Source organism: Aquarana catesbeiana, linkage group LG01 (genome assembly GCF_042186555.1).
Source record: "Aquarana catesbeiana isolate 2022-GZ linkage group LG01, ASM4218655v1, whole genome shotgun sequence".
NCBI lineage: Eukaryota > Metazoa > Chordata > Amphibia > Anura > Ranidae > Aquarana > Aquarana catesbeiana.
In genome coordinates this window covers 509,564,434-509,585,757 of record NC_133324.1, presented here as the reverse complement: position 1 = coordinate 509,585,757, position 21,324 = coordinate 509,564,434, and the positions used below count along the sequence as shown (strand labels likewise).

General features: G+C 44.9%; 1 protein-coding gene across 4 annotated transcripts in view; it reads right to left on the bottom strand.

Moving 5' to 3' along the window:
• Positions 1-19,188: 19,188 nt before the first annotated feature.
• Positions 19,189-21,324, bottom strand: part of TLE5 (TLE family member 5, transcriptional modulator) — a 38,603-nt gene continuing 36,467 nt past the window's right edge. For 2 of the 4 annotated variants that reach the window (XM_073593848.1, XM_073593862.1), the window contains one exon: positions 19,189-19,794. In XM_073593848.1, coding sequence (XP_073449949.1) covers positions 19,576-19,794 — 219 coding nt within the window. In that variant the 3' untranslated portion in view covers positions 19,189-19,575. The remainder of the gene's footprint in view (positions 19,795-21,324) is intronic. The other 2 variants (XM_073593854.1, XM_073593872.1) reach the window with 1 other exon arrangement.

The following is a 21,324-nucleotide window of genomic DNA, read 5'->3' as shown; positions in this document are numbered from 1 at the left end:
ATGACCAATTTGTGCAGAAATCCATAGCATTCCAAAAGGGTTCACATACTTTTTATTGCAACTGTATACTGTGATTCTGTACTTGCCAAATATGCTGCAGAAATCTCCCTCCACCGAGTCTAGCTGCATCCATTTTAACTGTAGGCAGCTGAAGTTGCTGCCTGCTCACTTCCTGGATTTACATAGACACACTCACCTCCAGCTCTCATTGGTCCTCTTATGACTCTCTCTCTCTCTCTCTCTCTCTCTCTCTCTAGAGAGAGATTATGTCATAAGCCTAGGCTTTTTACCAGACAAGAAACAGGAAGGTGGCTGTATAAGCTTTTTACTGGAAAAAAAAAAACATTTAACTATCCAAAGTTAAAACAAGGGCAGAAGATTTACTAGATGACAAGTTAAAAAAAATTACTGAAGTTCCACTTTAACGCCATCCTCCTAACACCCAGACACACAAAAGACAAAAAAATTCTAGCCATCAGAAGGTACACAAATGAACACCCACACACCACAATATATAAGCCTTCCAGCTGCAAGGGTATAAGTAGCCTGCCGTGCTGTCAGCATGGTAGGCAGCATTGACTCCGACAGTCCCCAGTCTTTTAGAGCCTGACTTTCAACAGCCAAGGCGGTAAGGCCAATGACTGCAAGGCAGGGTAGAAGAACAGCCCTCGAGGCAGTAGTTCTCCAAGGGACGCTAAGGGATGTCTGCAACCAACCGCACCACGTCAGCATACCAGGGGCGGTGGGGCCAATCCAGAGCCACCAGAATGACTGGAAGGCCTTTGGCTTCCATTCTTCACAGCAGGCGGGACAGAAGCCCGAGGGGAGGGAACGGATAGAGGCGAGGATCCTGACTCCGATACCTCCAGGGCGTCTGTGTTCACAAGAGGATCCCTCATCAAAAATCTCAGCACTTCCCTGTTGAACAGAGACGCTAGTAGATTCACGTTCAGAGTGCCACACCAGAGGCAAATCTGATGAAACCCAACAAGATGCAGTGACCACTCGCCTTGTCCAAAGTTTGGAGGCGGAGGCAGTCCACCTGCCAAATGCCAACACAGGTGATTGTACATGGTGAAAAATGCCAGCAAGTGACGTTCTGCCCACCCGAAAATGCAGGAGGCCTCCAGCGATGCTGCCACACTCCCTTTTCCCCCCATTGGTGATTGACATAGGCCACCGCCGTTGCAATGTCCGACTAGATTTGGTCCGAGTTCCCCCACACAGATGCTCCCATCCACTGCTCTAGGCAAAACCAGATTGTCTGAAGTTTCAGGACATGGATTGGTAACTGGAATTTGTCCAGCGAGCCTGTGCAGATTTTCCCTCCCGAAGGACAGAAGGATGAAGCCACCAAGGCAGAGGACATCCTGGTCTGTGGAGCCAGGCCAACCTGGGTGTCCAAGGAGTCAGGAACTTGCTCCACTTGGATAAGATCTCCTTCTGGAGGGTCCTGTTATGGAACTGCCTCAAAGGCAGAGACCATCAGCCCCTGGACCTGCATGCAACAGCAAAGGAAGGACCGCCTGCAAAACAGCAGCAGCCGATCGCCAACTGAAGCTTTCGAACCTTGCCCAGCAGTAGGAGCACCCTGGCCAATAGCGTGCCAAGAGATAGTCCAGCTTTCTGGTTGGGATCAGAGCGGGCATTTGGAAATTCAGGATCCACCCAAACTCCTGTAAAGGTGCTGATCGTGATCGCCACATCGTCCTCTAAGGCCGAGCGAGACTCTGCCCTCGAAAGTAGGTTCTCTGGAAAACCAATCACACCAATCCCCCATTATCTCAGCAAAGCCAGAACCAGAGCCAGCACTTCGGTGAACACCCGAGGAGCAGAAGTGAGACCAAAAAGAATAGAGCCAAAAACCAATAATGCTACTCTCTCATTGTGAAGCAGATGAAACACCAGTGCCCGACCCAGATGAGGATGTGCAAGTAGACATCAGTGATTGTTTGTAGATGCCAAGAATTCTCTTGATGAAGGGAGACCACCACAGGATAAAAGGGACTCCCATCCTGAACCTCTGCACACGCACAAAGCAGTTAAAAGCCTTGAGATCCAGGATCATGCAAAACCACGCTTCATTTTCTGGAATGGCAAACAGTTTGGAGTAGAACCCCCTGAAAATCTCATATGTACCCAGGCCGAATCAGCTCATGTACCCACTTGTCGGAAACAGAGGTCCACAAGGGCGTAAACCAACGCAGACAACTCCCCACCCTGAACATGGGTGGGAGCGCACCTTTATGATGAAGACTTGACCGGCTTGGCAGCCCAGGGACCTTCGGTACCCCCTGGGGGGGTCTTGTAGGATTTCTAAATCTTGTCTGCAGATCCAGGGGGGTGCAAGAAACACTTCTGGTGGGAAAAAAAAAAGGGGGGGGGGAAACCACACTTGACAAGGTTCTCACCCCTCTGGACTGTGGAAGAAACAAACTCTTCCCCCTCCAGAGAGCTTCTTGATGATGTCCTTTAGGGTAGCGGCAAAAAGGCAATTGTCCTGGAAAGGCAAATCCGTTAGAGCAGCCCTCAAATTTTCCACTCGCCTACTCGAAAAATGATGGCTAGAGTTCTGCCACCGATCACCAAGGGGGAAGTGAGAAGAGCAGGCGGCCGTATTATCAGAGAGCGTGAAACATTGAGTAACAGCTTTAATTTGCATTGCCGTGTAGTACAGCGATGTTCCCCGCTCTCTGATAATCCGGCCGCAATACTCTTCCCGGGCACAGGTGAGGCTGCCCTGTTGGGCACTGATAAAGTTGTTAATATTTTATTTTTGTAACTTAATTCTGCATAAAAAAAAACAAAAAAAAAAACTTTTAAGTGTCTATTCATGCGATAATTTATGAGGGCATGTTTAGGGGCAGGGCAGGGTAGGGGTTGGGTGGGGCAACTGGTGGCAAGTAACCCTTAAGGCCTGGCTAGTAGCTCAGGACTTGACATTTTGAGCCCCGCATTAGAGCCTTTTTGGACGTCTGGCCTGCTGACCAACCATTGAGCCCTAATTCCACATAAGCAGAGGGAACTTGCTCCCGAACCACGCTGAGGCAAAAGCCAAGCCGCCGAGCCTCTCCACTCGCATTACGGTGGCCTATTCAGCCTGGAAATAAGACGGTCCATGACAGGCAGCGCAGACCACTTCTTCCGAAGGGAACTTTCAAATGGGCAAAACGCATGGCAAGCCATGTTTGGGACCACAAAGGGTCTTAGGACTCCCATCTTTGTAGACAATTTGTCAAAATATGGGAGATGAGGGAAACTGTCACTGTGCGAGGCAGCTCATGCATGCCAAAACGTATCCAGTCGCCCCAGAGGCATCCTTCATTGTTAGGGTTTTGCACACAGAGGTGATAAGTGCATCTACCAGCACCTTTCCAGCAGAACAGCAGCAGCAGACTTCTCATCCTCACTGTAAGAGTCGGGTCACAGGTAGGGCGAGCTAAACCATGCAGCAATCTGTGAGCCATACGAGTCCTACGTCTTCCCATAGGAAGATCGCATCTGCCCCACTCTTATCACCGGCAGGACCCCAAAAACATGGCCACCAGCTGGGACCACACCAAAATGGCCAGCACTAGGAGGCAGGGGATGAGCGGCAGTAGCAACAGGGCAACGCCCTGCCCGCTGTCCCCCTAGCTTTGTCCCGCCAGGGGCAGAGCAGAGATTCTGTGGAGTGAGGCAAAGAAGGGCGGATGCCCGAAGGAAAATGGCGCATGGCCTTGCCTGCCCAGCAGGCCACAAAGCAGTGGCCTAAAGTGTCGGATAGCCCGACCGCATGGCATACCGGTAGCACCGTTGTACAGCTCCAAGACCTCAAAACAGCGACATTATGCCCAGCACAGGTTGGTACCCACTGTAGCTGCACGAGATTGCATGCTTTACACCCCACTGCCATGCCTTTACCCACCCAGCCAGTACAGGAGTGGGGTTTGTGCCATCTTTGCATTTCAGGACCTCCAAAACTGTGATTAGTGAGGAAGTGAAATTAGCAATTTATGCCTTTTGAAAGCCTGATTGGTTTTTGGCACCTGTACGCAACGAGGCTTTCAAAAAGTCTCACGTGTGAAATCCCCATACTCAGGAGAAACAGATTAATGTATATAGGGAGATGTCAAAGGTATTGAATTAATTCTTCTCCTCAGTCTTCACAAGGGAATTCGGGGGGCTTCAGTAACAAAAACTGCAGTGTTCATCCTCAAGACACATCACAGGAAGCACCCTCATGGCTAACAGAGCACAGAATAAGACTTGGGAAAGTTAAGTTAATTCATAAATCACCGGGACCAGATGGCTTGCACCCGAGGGTACTTAGGGAACTCAGTCAAGTAATTGCCAGACCATTGTTCCTAATTTTCTCTGACAGTCTACTGACTGGAATGGTACCAGCGGATTAGAGAAAAGCCAATGTAGCAACAATATTTAAAAAAGGGCTCAAACACATCCCTGGGAATTACAGACCAGTTAGCCTAACATCAATAGTATGCAAGCTCTTGGAGGGGATGATAAGGGACTATATGCAAGATTTTAGTAATGAGAACAGTATCATTAGCAGTAATCAGCATGGATTCATGAAGAATCATTCTTGCCAAACCACTCTATTAACCTTCTATAAGGAGGCGAGTTGCCATCTAGATAAAAGGAAGGCCCGTAGACGCGGTGTATCTAGATTTGAAAAAGCATTTGACACAGTTCCCCATAAACGTTTACTGTACAAAATAGGGTCTGTTAGCATGGACCATGGGGAGTATGTGGATTGAAAACTGGCTACAAGGGCGAGTTCAGAGGGTTGTGATAAATGGAGAGTACTCGGAATGGTCAGAGGTGGGTAGTGGGGTCCCACAGGGTTCGGTGCTGGGACCAACCCTATTTATTTTATTCATAATCGCTCCTGGAGGATGGGGTAAACAGTTCAATCTCTGTATTTGCAGATGATACCAAGCTAAGCAGGGCAATATCTTCTCTGCAGGATGTGGAAACCTTGCAGAAAAAGATCTGAACAAATTAATGGGGTGGACAACTACAGGGCAAATGTTGACAATGTAGAAAAATGTAAAATAATGCATTTTGGTGGCAAATATATGAATGCAATCTATAGACTAGGGGGGGGAGAACCTCTGGGGGAATCTAGGATGGAAAAGGACGTGGGGGTCCTAGTAGATGATAGGCTCAGCAATGGCATGCAATGCCAAGCTGCTTCTAACACAGCAAACAGAATATTGGCATGCATTAACTCCAAGGATAAAGCGATAATTCTCCCACTCTGGAAGACTCTGGTCCGGGCACACCTGGAGCATGCTGTCCAGTTCTGGGCACCAGTCCTCAGGAAGGATGTACTGGAAATGGAGCGAGTACAAAGAAGGGCAACAAGCTAATAAAGGGTCTGGAGGACATTAGTTATGAAGAAAGGGGATACGATTTCAATTTACAAATACCATACTGGTGACCCCACAATAGGGAAAAAACAAAATTCACGGCAGGGAGTTTAAGAAGACACGTGGCCACTCAATAAAATTATAAGAAAGGTGAAGGAAAACCTTCCAAGAAGGCCACAACTGCAGGACACTACGGTTGAATTCAGTAAATTTTATTATAGAAAAAGCACCATAATTATAAAAAAAAACACAATAGCAATTCCGGTGTAAACCTTTCAAAGCAAACATTAAAAGAGGGATCATAGCTGCGCATGTATCCATTCAACCAGTCACACTAAACCTCAGAGATATGGAAAAATTATTATAGTAAACCATACAAAAAAAACTTTCTAGTATCACTATCGTATTTCCAATACAATCCCAGGTTTCAATTTAGGCCAGAAACAGTACATATCTGGTTGCTGGTTAGATGTTGATGCAATTAAGGTAAGGAATTTCCCAGAGCCGCCCTATAATCAAATACTGTGTGTTGCAGTCCAGAGGTAACTGGAAGTCCTTACAACTAAGGGCTTGTCTCTCATTTACCTATGTGAGGCATTGGTGGCTGACATATACAGGCTACAATGTCCATGAGTGAGCTGCGGGGGGGGGGGGGGGAAATCAGCCTCTGGTGAGCAATATTGAATATAACGATCATTCGTCCGTGGAGTGGAGGATGTAAACAGAGGGAGGACAGAAAAATGCCAGTCCACAGCCGGTCAATGTTAAACAGGGAAAGATACTCTCACCATCTCCTATGCTTCCTCAGACCTCCACTCATCCCTCTGGATTGAGTTCAGCGTTACGGGTCACCAGGGAATTTCCAGCAGTATCTTGTTCACTCACTGAATGAGGAACTGTCTCTGCCTCCGGTAAATTTTCAAAAGCGTCACTTTGCTGCCGCCACACTATGCTACTCGTGCTGTAAGCTGCGATCCCACGATCGTCATGGACGTGCTGACGCATTTCGTTAGCCAACAACTGCCAACTTCTTCAAAGCGAGGAGTTAGAGATGCTAGCTTAAAGTGGATGTAAACCCCAATTTTTTTTTTTTTTTAATATCATACTGTAGAGTATAAGATTTCCTATCATTTGAGCCTAGTCTTGCCACACAGAGTTAATCCATCGCTGAGCAATCCTCTTTTATTGTTCATTGAGAAAAATCTTGACAAACTGAGAAAAACTGTCAAATACTCCCCCTTGCTGTGAGTGACAGGTGATTTACATCTTGTGCACTAGCCTAAGACACAGGCATTATTTTTTAATTCCCTCCCCCACTCCTTTTTTCAGCAGCTCTGCAAGGATTGGCTGTTCCACACCTCAGCATGATTTGGCATTCTGAAGTCATGTGGTTACTTTCCTGTCTTTTCACTGGATGTTAGAGATCATAGTAGAAGTTCAATGTTAGAAATACACAGGAGAAAATGCATATTGACAAGGGGAGTGTAGAGGTGAGCGGGGAGTCTACTGACATCAGGACTCCACCCACCGAGCGCCAGCCAACAGACCCACCCACAGAATCTGCAGTTTTTCGGGTCTAATAACAGAGGGGAGACATTTGACAGGTAAAGATACATGCAGGAGGCATGTATATCCTTATAGATAACCCTTATGGCAGTAGTTTAGAAAGGATGATATTGGGTTTACATTCACTTTAAATATCTGCACTATATATTGCAGTACCTAATTTCGGCAACTAGATGACACCCATACATTCTCCTCCATTAAACATTCATCTCAAAAACAGGTTAACAAGCCATTGAGTACACTTGGCTCAATAAAATTAGAAGAAAAGGAGGTTTAACCTTAAACTAAATAGAGGGTTCTTTACTGTAAGAACGGCAAGGGTGTAAAATTCCCTTCCACAAGCGGTGGTCTCAGTGGGGTGCATCAATAGTTTCAAAAAAACTATTAGAGAAGCACCTGAACGACCGCAACATACAGGGATATACAATGTAATACTGACATAACACATAGGTTGGACTTGTGTCTTTTCAGCCTCAACTACTATGTATTTTGTGGTGTAATTCCACATATACCCATGGCATGTGTGAGCAATACATCATTTAAGTGACAACACAACAAAACAATTTTGTTTATTATAAATGCACCTTGAAGATTGAGCCAACATGAAAAAAAAGGTGTTATGATCAAATGAGCCTACAATTTTATTTGTCTGGCAGAAATCCAATATAGCTTATCATCCAATAACACCATTCCCAAGGGTAAGGCATGAAGGTGGTAATATCCTGATAAGGGGAGGTTTCTCTGCAGCAGGGACTGGAACACTTGTTAGGATAGAAGAAAAATGGATGGGTCAAAATTCCATTAAATCCTTAAGGAAATCTGCTGTCCTCTGCCAGAACGTTATCCAACCAACCGCACAGAAAAAAAAAATATGACCATACAGGGAAGGAGAAAAAGGTGAATGTCCTTGCATGGCTTAGTCAGAGCCCAGACTTAAACTCCATTGAAAATCTGTGGAAAGATTGCAGTCCACAATTGGTCACCAACAAATTTAACTGAACTTGAGCAGTTCTGCAAAGAAGAGTGGGCAAATATTGCAAAGCCTAGATGTGCAAAGTTAGTAGCGACATATGCCAACAGACTAAAGGCTGTCATCAAAGCAAAAGGTGGTTCAAAATACTGACACAAGGAGGTGATCCTTTTTCCAACTCAGTTATTCTGTTTATTCAATTTAATTTTTTTCTGACATGTTGGCGTTATATCATTCACTTGGATGTTATAAGTTGCACTAGTAAAAACAGCTAGATTAAAAAAAAAAAAAAAAAAAAGTGTCTTCATTTCAGGCTGCAAAGCAACAAAATAAGATTTAAAAAAAAAAAAAAGGGGGCGATTCTTTTCTATACCCACTGTATATACTAGTTTGTAGATGCTATAAAAAACTTTCACACAAACCAATTGGTATACACTTATCGTGATTTTTTTTTTTTTTTTACCAAAGACACTCCAGGTTGGCCCCTTTTGCAGGTATAGCTATGTAAAACATTAACCACTTAAGGACCAGCCTCGTTTTGGAATTTAGGTGTGTACATGTTTAAAACAGTTTTTTTTGCTAGAAAAGTACTTAGAAAAAAAACAATATATAATGTTTGGGGGTTCTAACACCCTAGAGAATAAAATGGGGGTCATTGCAATACTTTTTTTTCATATCGTATTTGCGTAGCGCTCTTACAAGCGCGCTTTTCTGGAAAAAAATTCACTTTTTTAAATAAAAAAAAATAAATAAAAAAAACAGTAAAGTTAGCCCAATTTTTTTTTTATATTGTGAAAAAGCAGAGTTAGACTTACCGGTAACTCCTTTTCTGAGAGTCTTCCAGGACAGCCCATGAGACCTTGGGCTCCTCCTACCAGGACAGGAAACGCGTCACCCCCACCAGATAAAAGGGCGGTCCTCCAGGCCCATGTCAGTATTCTCAAGAACCGTAGGACCCTGCAAAACATATGCATAATACACATAACTTCAGACAATACCGGGTGGGAATCCGGCTGTCCTGGAAGACTCTCAGAAAAGGAGTTACCGGTAAGTCTAACTCAGCTTTTCTCCAAGCGTCTTCCAGGACAGCCCATGAGACGATGAGCCAGAACTTACCAGTCTAGGGAGGGACAACTGCCTGAAGGACCTTACGACCAAACGCCTGCTCCTGAGCTGATAGGAGATCCAGGCGATAATGTTTAATGAAGGTCGAGTAACTGGACCAAGTGGCAGCCCTGCAAATTTGTTCCGGTGAGGCACCAGCCCTCTCAGCCCAAGACGTAGACAAGGCTCTAGTTGAGTGCGCAGTAACAAAAGGTGTAGGGACCTCCCTAATTTTGTAAGCTTCCAAGATGGCTTGCTTTATCCATCTAGCCAATGTGGCTTTAGATGCACTATTCCCCTTGTGAACTCCAGAAAAGAGGACAAACAAGGCATCAGTTTTCCTAAAGGTCTTCGTGACTTCAAGATAGACCAAGAGAATCCTTCTTACATCTAGAAAACTAAATTTTCTTTCTAAGTCGCCCTGTGGCGAACTACAAAAGGTTGGCAATACAATGTTCTGAGATCGGTGGAATGTACTTGCCACCTTGGGCAAAAAACCTGGATCGGTTCGTAACACAACTCGATCCTCAAAAATCATGAGGAAGGGCTCCCTTACTGATAGGGCCTGCAACTCACTTACCCTACGAGCTGAGGTAACAGCTATAAGGAACACAGTTTTTAATGTAAGTAACTTAACTGACATACTTTCCAGAGGTTCAAACGGAAATTCTACCAGAGTTTGAAGTACTAGGGACAGATCCCAACTTCTCACTACTACTGGTCTGGCCCTAGAGATAGATTTGAAAAATCTATCTATAGTGGGATTTTCCAGGAGAGAAAACTGGAGGAACACACTAATAGCTGCCGCCTGTACCTTTAAGGTACTAACAGAAAGACCTTTGTCGACACCCTCTTGGAAAAATTCCAAAATAGACGGAATATCATGAGTTAATCTATCACTTTCAGATAACCATGAGTTAAACCTTTTCCAAACTTTGGAATATATGGCTCTAGTAACCGGCTTCCTGCAATTAATGAGAGTCCTGACTACTTTGTCAGAGAACCCTTGGGCGCTCAGTATCTTTTCTTTAGATACCAGACCGTCAAGTTTAAGGAAACCACCTGAGGGTGATACTGGACCCTGCAATAATAGGTCTTCCCTTTTCGGAAGACTCCACGGAGGCTCTGAAACCAGAGACTGTAGCAGGGAAAACCATGGCCTCTTGGGCCAAAACGGGGCAATTAGAATCAGATCTGTCTCTTCCAGCCGAAACTTCCGGAGGACTTCTGGAATCAGTCCGATTGGCGGAAAGGCATAACATAGGCCTGGAGGCCACGGGTTTGCCAGAGCATCGATCCCCAAGGCTTGCTCTGCCGGGTTCATGGAAAAGAATATCTCCGTCTTGCGGTTGTTTCGGTTTGCGAACAAATCCGCTACGGGATAACCCCATCTCTTGGTGAGGTCTGCAAAGACTTCGGGATGAAGGGACCAGTTGTCTCGGTCTATCCTGTGACGGCTGAGATAATCTGCCAGGCAATTGTTTGTCCCCTTCAGGTGTACAGCAGAAATAGAGGCTAGATTCCCCTCTGCCCATGAAAGGATCTCCTGGGCAATGGACTGAAGCCTCCGGCTTCTCGTGCCTCCTTGCTTGTTGATATACGCGACTGTCGCTATATTGTCTGACAGAATTTGGAGGTTGTGACCCCTGATCTCCATCTGAAAAGACTGGAGGGCTCTCTGGACTGCAAGCAGCTCTCTTTGATTGGATGAGGCCCTTGCCTCCTCTGGGGACCACTCTCCTTGTGCTACTGCATTGCTGAGGTGGGCCCCCCATCCCCAGGAACTCGCATCCGTGGTAATCCTTCGGGATATGGGAAAGGACCATGGGAGACCTCCTGCTAGGTGCTGACCAGCTCTCCACCACCACAGGCTTCTTTTTATCCTGTCGGGAAGCCAGATCCTTGACTCCAGGGACCTTACGTCCCCGTCCCAGTTTCTTTAAAGAAACCTTTGTAATGGACGCTGACGGAGTCTCACCCATGGTACTGCGGGAAAACATGAGGTCATAAGACCCACTGCCCTCGACACCTGTCTCAGAGAGACCGACTGGTTGGTCTGTAATGCTGACATAGTCTGGAACATTTTGGTAATCTCCTGAGGAAGAAAAACTCTTTGGTTCACTGAGCAAAAAATCGTAACCCAGATAAGTTACTTTCTGGGCCGGAATCAAGGACGATTTTTCTTTGTTTATTAGCCAGCCTAGGGACTGTAAGAAGTCCTGTACAGCCTGGAGATCCTCCAACAGCCTTTGGTATGATTTTGCCACTATCAGGAGGTCGTCTAAGTAAGGGATAACCGTTATTGCCTTTAATCTTAGTGGAGCCAGCGCTTCCCCCAACACCTTTGTAAAGATGCGTGGGGCTGAGGAAAGACCGAAGGGGAGGGCCTGACATTGAAAACGTCGGGTCCCCATACCCGTCTTCACTGCCAATCTCAAAAACTTTTGGAAGGCTGGATGGATAGGGATGTGAAGATAAGCATCCCTTAAGTCCAACGTGGCCATAAAGCAGTTTGGGTATAATAGGTTTTTGATTGTAAAAACCGTCTCCATACGGAAATGCTTGTATCTAATGGACTGTTTAAGGTCCGGAGATTCAGGATAAGTCAAAACTTTCCTGCCGGCTTTCTGACCACAAATACATGGGAATAGAATTCCTTGCCCTGCTCCGATCGAGGAACAGGAATCAGTACTTTTTGATCTAATAAGTCTCCGATCTGGAGACCCAGAGCCCTCGCTTTCTCCCGATCTTGTGGAGGAAATGTGACCAACAAACGTTCTGGTGGTTGGTGAACAAACTCCAGCCTGTACCCGTTGGTCACTAGGTCCAGGACGAAGGGGCTCAGAGTGACTGCTGCCCACTGTGGGATGAAGGCCCTCAATCTCCCTCCCACCGGGGAACACAAGTCACTGCGGCTTGGCGGGCTGCTGAGGAGGGTTAAAAAGCACTCCCCCTTTGCCTCTGCCTTTGTGCCCAGTCCAATGCTTTTTCGGCCAGCTGTCCTTTTCTCTGTTGCCTGCTTGGGCCACGAAAAAATTTTCTGGCTGTCTGAACTCTCTTGTTCTCTGGAAACGCCTTTTTCTTATCAGCCGTGCGTTCCAGTGCCTCCTGTAGACCTGGGCCAAATAAATTATCGCCAGTTAAAGGAAGGCCACAAAGGCGCAACTTGGAGGCCGATTCCCCTGACCAGGTCTTAAGCCAAAGGCTTCTCCTGGCCGAGTTCACTAGAGCCGAAGTCCTGGCTGACATTCTTACCGACTCAGCGAAAGAATCTGCCAAAAAACCCACTGCCTGAAATAGGAGAGGAAAAGACTTTAAAATTTGCTCTCTGGGAGGTACCTGCTGACAGATGTGACTGAATCTGAGTCAACCAAACCTTCAGATTTCTGGCCACACAAGTGGAAGCCAGAGCTGGTTTTAGGTTTCCAACTGCTGAGTTCCAGGCTCTGTGGAGAAGGATATCCCCCCTCTTGTCCATCGGATCCTTAAGCGTACCCATATCATCTAACGCCAGGTCCGAGTTTTTTGAAACCTTTGAAAGAGGTGCGTCTAACTTGGGATTCTTATTCCATGGCTGCGCAGTGTCCTCATCAAAAGGAAACCTCCTTTTTAGGTTACTAGAGAAGAATGGTTTTCTCTCAGGATTATCCCATTCCAGTTTAATAGTATCAACCAAAGAACTATGAACTGGAAAAACTCTTGATTTTCTCTTATGCAATCCTTTATACATAAGATCATGTATGGATAACTGAACCTCTTCCTCTTTTAATTCAAGGGTAGTATAGATAGCCTTTAATAAGTCATCTACATCCTCAACAGATAACTTAAATCTTGAGCCTCGAGTGGATTCTCTATCTCTGGGCTCTGTATCTGACCCTGATTCTTCCAGAGAAGAACGGGTAGATCTGACCTCAGCCTCAGAGTCCTCACTCTCTGCCTGCTGCGGAGTGTTTACTGACGCCTTCAGTGAAGACGGACTCTCTGCTGGAGTCTGGAGCTTGTCAATAAGCGTTCTAAAGGAACTGAAGGTGGACGCAAGCTCATCCCTAACAGAAGTAAGCATCTTCTGGCAAGAGGCAACCGGGTCATCCTTTACTAGGCCTTCTATACAGGTGTGACAAACTGCTTTGCTCCATGAGGAGCTCAATTTGTTTGCGCAAACCGCACATTTCCTTTTAAGTGGCTGCGCTTGGGCCTTGTCCTGAGTCTTGGTCTGCAAGACAAAATAAATGACCCACAATGTAATTAAAGCCACCCAATCACTCCGTAACACCACGTGCAGGAGGGAGGAAATGTGTCCCCTTACACCCACTACTACAGAGGGGGGAGGGGAGGGAACACTCACAGGGATAGCAAGGTGGTGACAGAACACCCTAGGCTTACCTGTGAGGTGCTGGTGTTGGGAACTGCATCCGCTGCCTGTGCAGGTACTGCAGGAGGATCCATTCTGCCCCTCTTGGTCATCCACAGCCTGGCTGCTTAACACCAAGAAACACCAGCAGCCAGCGTTCTTGTTCGCGCCGTTTATGAAGACTGGAACCTCGTCTCCGGCGCCCGATGAGGAGGTCATATGCCCCGGAAGTAACCCTCTCCAGGCACTTCCTGTGGGCCAGCTTGGAGCGCAATAGCTCTGCCCCCTCGAGCGCTGTGGCTTCCTCCATTCCCTGCTCAGATCAGCCACGCTGTCGGCAGGGAAGGACAACCGAAGCTCAGCTGAGCTATAGTGCAATGCACTGCGCTAGGGGCACGACCTCACATCGGTCCTGGCCCTCTCCAGGCACTGAGGACAGGGAACAGCAGCACAGCCAACCTCCCCAGCGGTGTGCTGCTTCTGATAGAGGAAGAGGTAAGTGATATGCCCCAGAAAATAGCCATAAAAAGCCCCTGCTTATAAGGCCTATGGGAGCAGGTTCCATGAACATGTTACCCCCCGTCCGGAGGAAACACAGATAACTGACATGGGCCTGGAGGACCGCCCTTTTATCTGGTGGGGGTGATGTGTTTCCTGTCCTGGTAGGAGGAGCCCAAGGTCTCATGGGCTGTCCTGGAAGACGCTTGGAGAAAATAACGTTACGCCGAGTAAATTGATACCCAACATGTCACGCTTCAAAATTGCGCCCGCTCGTGGAATGGCGTCAAACTTTACCCTCAAAAATCTCCATAGGCAACGTTTAAAAAATTCTACAGGTTGCATGTTTTGCGTTACAGAGGAGGTCTAGGGCTAGAATTATTGCTCTCGCTCTAACAATTGCAGAGATACCTCACGTGTGGTTTGACCACCGTTTTCATATGCGGGCGCTACTCACGTATGCGTTCGCTTCTGCACGCGAGCTCGTCGGGACAGGGGTTTTTTTTTTTAAAAAATTTATTTTATTTATTTTTACACTGTTTAAAAAAAAAAAAAAATTGTGTCACTTTTATTCCTATTACAAGGAATGTAAACATCCCTTGTAATAGAAAAAAGCATGACAGGATCTCTTAAATATGAGATCTGGGGTCAAAAAGACCTCAGATCTCATATGTACACAAAAAAAAAAAAAAATCATTTAAAAAAATGACATTGAAAAAAATGTGCCTTTAAGACGTATGGGCGGAAGTGACGTTTTGACGTCGCTTCCGCCCAGCAGTGTCATGGAGACGAGTGGGCGCCGTCTTAGCCTCACTCGTCTCCAGGCACAGCACGGAGAAGGATGTGATCGCCTCCGCCGCTACCGACGGCTCCAGATCGTGGCGGAGGGCACCGGATCGCGGCGGGAGGGGGGCCCTCTCCCGCCACCGATAAGTGATCTCGCTGCGAATCCGCCGCAAAGACCACTTTTATCTGAAAGCCGACCGCCGCACGAAAACGGGGATACCGGGGTTATGGCAGCTAGATGCTGCCATAACGATATCCGCCGGCAAACTTTGGACTTACATCGGCGTGCGGCGGTTGGCAAGTGGTTAAAAAGATGTGCCTATACTGTTTAAAATCCAGTAATACACGGTCTGACCCTGCTCTGCACATTCTCAGTTTCTCCCCATTTTTAGTCACTGCCGAGTTTGTAGAGGCCCATCTGCTGCCAGCCTTAAAGCAGAAGTAAACCCTCCTATCCTTTACAGCCAAGAAAGCTTCTTCTGTTTGAGCTGCAACTGCCATAGTGCTGCACATGTGATCAGTTATAACACCAGCCATTTAATGGTTTGACAGTTTGGTTGAGGGACAAGCAAAATATGACAACTTGCAATCTCTGACTTCCAGGAATGTAATTTTTTTTTTAAACCGTTATATCATTGGGTTTAGTTTTGCTTTATGATTTACTGCTGTTCAGGGGCTTTGGGCTTCAGCAAAATGGCAGCATCTTGCAAGAAGAAACAAAAGCAATGCAGAAGGCAAATTACAGCACATACTAAGTTTGGTAGCATAATGATTAATGTGTAAACATGATTTTTTTTTTCTCAAGTTATAGGTCAAGTTCCGCTTTAAGGAACACATAAGGAAACCACTACCAAACTACTGGTAGGAAATGTTTCTCATGGCAAAAAATACACATCAAATTTTAAAGAGAAGCCAATGTTGTGAGAGATAGCCGAAATTTGTATGCCCTCATTGCTTCAAATCCATCATCTAAGCCAAAGGTCTCCAAACAGGGGCCTGATGTGGCTCTGTGTTTCTCCCACTGACACCATTGACGAGGCACCATTCTTTCAAATTAAACAGTGGGGCACTAACTCATCCCACTGACACTGATGGGCCATTATTTCTTCTGCCGATACCAATGATGGGGCAATATGCCTTCCACTAACAATGAGAGCACACTATTCCTCCTCCTACTGACCACAGGCCCATTTTCAACTCCCAGTGGCCACAGTCCAAACCCTCTCAAAGTCTGAAGGACTTTGCTTAGAAAGTTTAAAGACCCCTGATCTAAGCAGACAATAAGAGTCATGTTCAGCGCAGGCATTGAAAACGATTTATTGAAAAAGGCACAGTCACGCCCTCCACACAGAATACCAACACAGTCAGTGATCAGACAAAACAAAACAAAAAAAAAAAAAACAAAAACAAAAAAAAAAAAAAAAAAAGGAAAAAAAAAAAAAAAAAAAAAGAAGAAGTATAGAAGTATATAAGGGAGGTGCTTTAGCATTTCTACAGGACTATATACAGGAGCACACACCTGGTCCGGGTACAAGCTACTTTACAAATAGATGGAGGGGTGTCATTTTTCTTTTATCCTTCTACAATGCCATGCAAATTATTGGCAAATGGGGGTTAAAATTTTTTTTTTTCTTGTTTATAACCGTCAAACGGCAGGATTAAAGATGCAGCGCTGTTATGCAGAGACTGAATAATGCAAACCTTTCCATTACAGAGGTTAAAGATTTTACTTAACTATCAATGCCACTTACCAAATTGGGAAAACTGGAACTCAAACAAGTACATACAACTTCGGGCAATATCAGATGTGGGGGGGGGGGGTTGGACTGCTCTCCTTGCTTCTGAGAAGGAGTAAAAAGTGCATTCGTTCTGGTGTTGAGCTGATGCTGCTCAGCAAGGGGTAAACCTAATGTCTATTGGGAAATGCACAGCATGTCAGATTGCCCATCTGAGAATGCCCTTATATAACACTATACCTTTAACCACAAGGGCCTTACAACTGAAAAAGCAAATGCCCATTCAATAAAGAAATTGTCCCCACAAGTTTAACCATTTGTTTTTTACATTTGGTGTTAACCATTCTAGTATGAAAATCACCAAGAACATTAAACACATAATCACCTTGCATCAGCCTTCCTGTGATCATTATTTTTTTTTTTTTTTTTTTAACAGTCCGAGGAGAATTGATGCACAGTAACTAGCAGCAACCATGCTTTAAAAGTCTCTTGTAATCTAATGATTTATGATTACTGCTATGAATTACTGTGTGTTCCCCCCCTCTTTTTTTTTTTTTTTTTTTACACCCTTGAATCCAGTTAAATGTTCAATAAAATGTATTTTTAAATATGGCTAGCGTAAATACCCACCTGTCTACTGGCTTGCTGTAATCCCCATATGAAGCAGCTCTCACACTGGGGCATTAGGGCAGTCTGTGCTCTTTTGCTTTGCAAAACTTCATCAGTCTAACAATAGAAAACGGCTACAGATGGGGAGCACAAGGATGACCGAAAAGCTGCTGCACTTTCCTTGTCGAATCAGCTTTGCTAGGGAAGAAGTTGTGACTAAGGAAGCAAAACGTCAGCAGCCATTTTTTCCCCTATAGTCATTCATTAGATGGAGTGGCATTGTCAGAATTACAGGGGGAGGGGGGGAGTTACACAGAGGATTCTTGCAGATTTGAGAATAAGGAAGGACATATTTAAGATCCTAAGATTAGGATTCTCTTATGGGTCTTTACTTTGAGAGTATAAATCGGTATTGCTTTCCAAAAGAATTTCCAAACCATCAATCGGTTAACCTAGGCATCAGTAGAAAGGTGGTCAAAATGGCACTTTAAATAGGTACAGGGTTATACAAGCAACATACCAGTATAAAATTATGAGAACTGCCATTCCTAAAAGTGCAACATCCAGAGCTGTAATCCTTGTCCTTCTTTCACTACTTAGTCTATGATCAGGTGCAAGTATGTACAGTATTTTTTTTTTTTGACCTGCATATGCTTGTTCCATACAAAATGACTCACCAAGGAGTAAAATATAGGTCAGGAGAGTCTTCAACCAAAACTAAATTAGTGAAACCAGCTCCCATATTTTTAAAGTGAATCCTCACAAGTCTGCAATAATAAATTGCTTGTATGCTATAACAAACAGTAACAGTATAATTTCAAAAAAAAAAAAAAAAAAAAAAAAAAAAAGGATGTACCTTAGTTCAGCAACACAGGCCTTGAGCTCCTTTCAATAAACTGCTTAGGCAGGGTCTCTTAAGATTTGCTTTAGAAATTTACACTGGGAGAACAGAGTCTGCTTCTTCAGTCTAGTCTCCCCCCAGTCCCCCCATGACAAGCTGTATTATTTTATAGCAAGTCCCAGAGTGAGATGCTGCAGTAGGAACTAATCTGTATAAGGAACTAGATACACAAGTCTGACTGCATCATCCCTGGGCCAGCATCTTAGTCAAGTAAATGCTGACCCTGAATGTTAACTGGCCCCAGCTCTCTGCTAAAACAGAAAGATTAAAATGTATTCCCAGGAGGAGTATTAGGAGTATTGAGATTTTCTTGAAGGGGTAATGAATACCCTTTAGTGCTACAAATATATATTTATTAAATACAACAGCGGACTCTTTCCAATTCTGTTCTGTGAAATTTTTAAAGTAAAAACATTTTTAAACATTGACTTGATTTGGGTATTAAACAAATAAGACTAAAATCACAGAAAAGAATGTGGAGAAGCTGCCTAAAACCAATAATTCAGACTTCCGATGTGATCTTCCTACTGGGATTTAGAAGAAAGTAGAGTCTTCTATAACAGACAACTTTTTCTCAGCCCTTATACTGTGGTAGCCACTATCGGGATATGTCAGACAAAGGATCATAAGGGACAAAATTAATAAAGCTGGCCATACACCCTACAATCTGAATATGACATTTCCTTTAGATTTATCAAAGCAATGCACCCATTTTGTTACTAATTATGTAGGGTCCCGTACTATGCAAAGTTCTAAAGAGTATAGGTTAGATCACATGGCAAAACCTATGGTCAGTTTAAGGGATAATTTACAATTGCCTATAGTATAGTCGCTCAATGTTTGAAGCAGTGAAATCGCACGAGTGAGATTCTCTAGGGCAGTGATGGCGAACCTTGGCACCCCAGATGTTTTGGAACTACATTTCCCATGATGATCATGCACTCTGCAGTGTAGTTGAGCATGATGGGAAATGTAGTTTCAAAACATCTGGGGTGCCAAGGTTCGCCATCACTGCTCTAGGGTTTTGGGCCAGTGAGGGAGCAATTACATAGGGTTAATGGCAGCCTCACCGCAATATTGTAATGTATTAACAGCAGCAGAATTGCCCACCTGAAGCTAGTAAAGCTGGTTTTGCCATTGGTTTCTAGTAAACTGCTGCATGCTGGTTCAACCCAAAGTACCTACCTCTACTTTGTGCCACGTGGTCAAAATTGTTTCCAATATTTTAATATGGGGCTAACTACTACTGCCATTTGCCAGGAATTATCTGTACAAGTAGACAGGCAATTACAGAGTTGGATATTATGGGGCAACCAGGTTATATTTAGTATATGTTCTGCAAAAAAGATACACAAAAATACCTTAAACAGTTCAAAATGGTCCATAAACCAAACAAATATGATGGCATGAGTTTTGTATAAAAATTGTAAGTTTGTGCTTTTGGTAAAATTATTAGCCAATTTACAATACAATTTGCATTACATTCCAAATATATATAGGTTTTCATAGTCCATTAACATATACAGCAGACCTCTTGGCTGACAGTCTTTTGCTTTGTTAACAGTTTGACAAAAGAGACTTTCCAGTGCACGTTGGGATAATACTCTACAATGTAACTCCACTAGACAGTGCTAGAGTTACCACTGCGCTGCACCTTTATCCATCTAAATTTCCTCCAAGTCTTAATCTGACTTGTCTCCGTCGTCATCAGGCCGAGGATCCCCATCATGACCATTCTTGTCTTCTTTGGGAAGATGTCCTTGGGAACCTAGTGCAGACAGGGAGAGAAGGCCACTGCTTGCACTGACAGGCAGAGAGGGTGCCTGCAGACCCACAGGTAGAGGGGTGAGAGGGAGCGCAAGAGCCTGTAGCTGAGACAGCTGGTGAACTTGAAGTTGCTGCTGTAAAGCAAGTAAGTAAAAACACATCATAAAAGGGAGTTAAACCAGGCCACAAAAGGATTACTCAAAAACAGAAAAACAGAAAGCAAAACACCAGCCCTTGATTAAAGTTATTGTAAAGGCAGAAGGTTTTTTGTCTTTATACATTAAGATAAAAAGCCTTCTGTGTGCATCAGACCCCCTAATACTTAGCTGAGGTCCATCTAGATATGTTGCAGGAGTGTCTTGGCTGCCCAGAACTTCTCATTGGCCGAGACAGCAGCATGGCGCCATTGGCTCCTGCTGCTGTCAAAGGCATTCAACCAATGAGAGAAAGGGGACAGGGCTCTGTGTCTGCATGGACATGGGGAGCTGTGGCTCGACTTGGGTGCCCCCATAGCAAGCGGCTTGCTGTGGAGGTACTCAACAGGAAGGAAGGGCCAGAACCAAAAATCCTATTTAAAGTGTATATTAAGCAACTGAAATTTAACTTGGGCACATCCTAGTGTGTTTAAAAGCAGTCCATAACATGAGTGGAGGGCAAAAATGGCAAACAAAAGGCCAACAGGCCCAAGAAAACCAACAGGCTAAAAAGAGGGGACTCAACAGACGTGCAGAGCCACCTTTAAAATCTTATGACTGAGGCCAGCATCAGCCAAGGCCTGACTGAACATTCTCCTGGTAAGACCTAAAATGGTTGTAAACCTAAGAAATAAAATATGACCAAAGCATATCCCTCTATAGTGTGTACTTGTCTCAACCCAGAGCACCAAGGCCTAGTTTAGACTTCTGGTTTGAGGTACAGTGGCAAAAATGTACAGTTGAGCCACATTTTTGCCACCGGCCTAATGTCCCCCCTTAAGCTGCAATAGGCAGCGGACAGAGGAGTTTAGATGCTGCGACCATTATGAATATGCATTGCAATCATGGCACAGTTGACCTAACTTTTAGCGATCAGCGGGTGGCAAGCCCGCTGAATGCGACACATTCAAGTCTATAGAGGGAGAGTGTCGCAAACAATCGCAACTACATGCAATGCACTCAGTTGTGGCGAGTTTGTCAGAAAAAAAAAAAAAAAAAAGGCAGGTTAAACAGGCAGTGAGGAGCACTTCACTTTCACCACTTATCAGTAGCCTCTGGAGCTTGATCCAAACACAGATTGAGCATCAGTGGCAAGGATATTTAGACGCATGTTTCAATCTACCTCAAGCATCATTTCTATCTGCAGCATAGAGCCTGTTATTGACAGCCTCAGTTCTGTTCCTGTGTGAAAGGGGACGTGTCCCTCCCTGCCAATTAGCTCTCCTGAGATCTCCAGAGTAACTTCGGCTCTCCGCCCCCTAGGGACTGGGGAAAAGACAGAATACAGCCCATAGAATAATTTCTGGAATGGAATTTGGATAGAAAAAGAAAAGGTTTTGCTTCACTCAGGTGAGATACAACAGGAGTGAGATGGGTTACACTAAAAACTCTCCTCAAAGCTTTGTTTTCCAATGTCCAATTTCCTGAAAGCAGCAGCATAAACGCAATGTACACAACTACATCATCTGT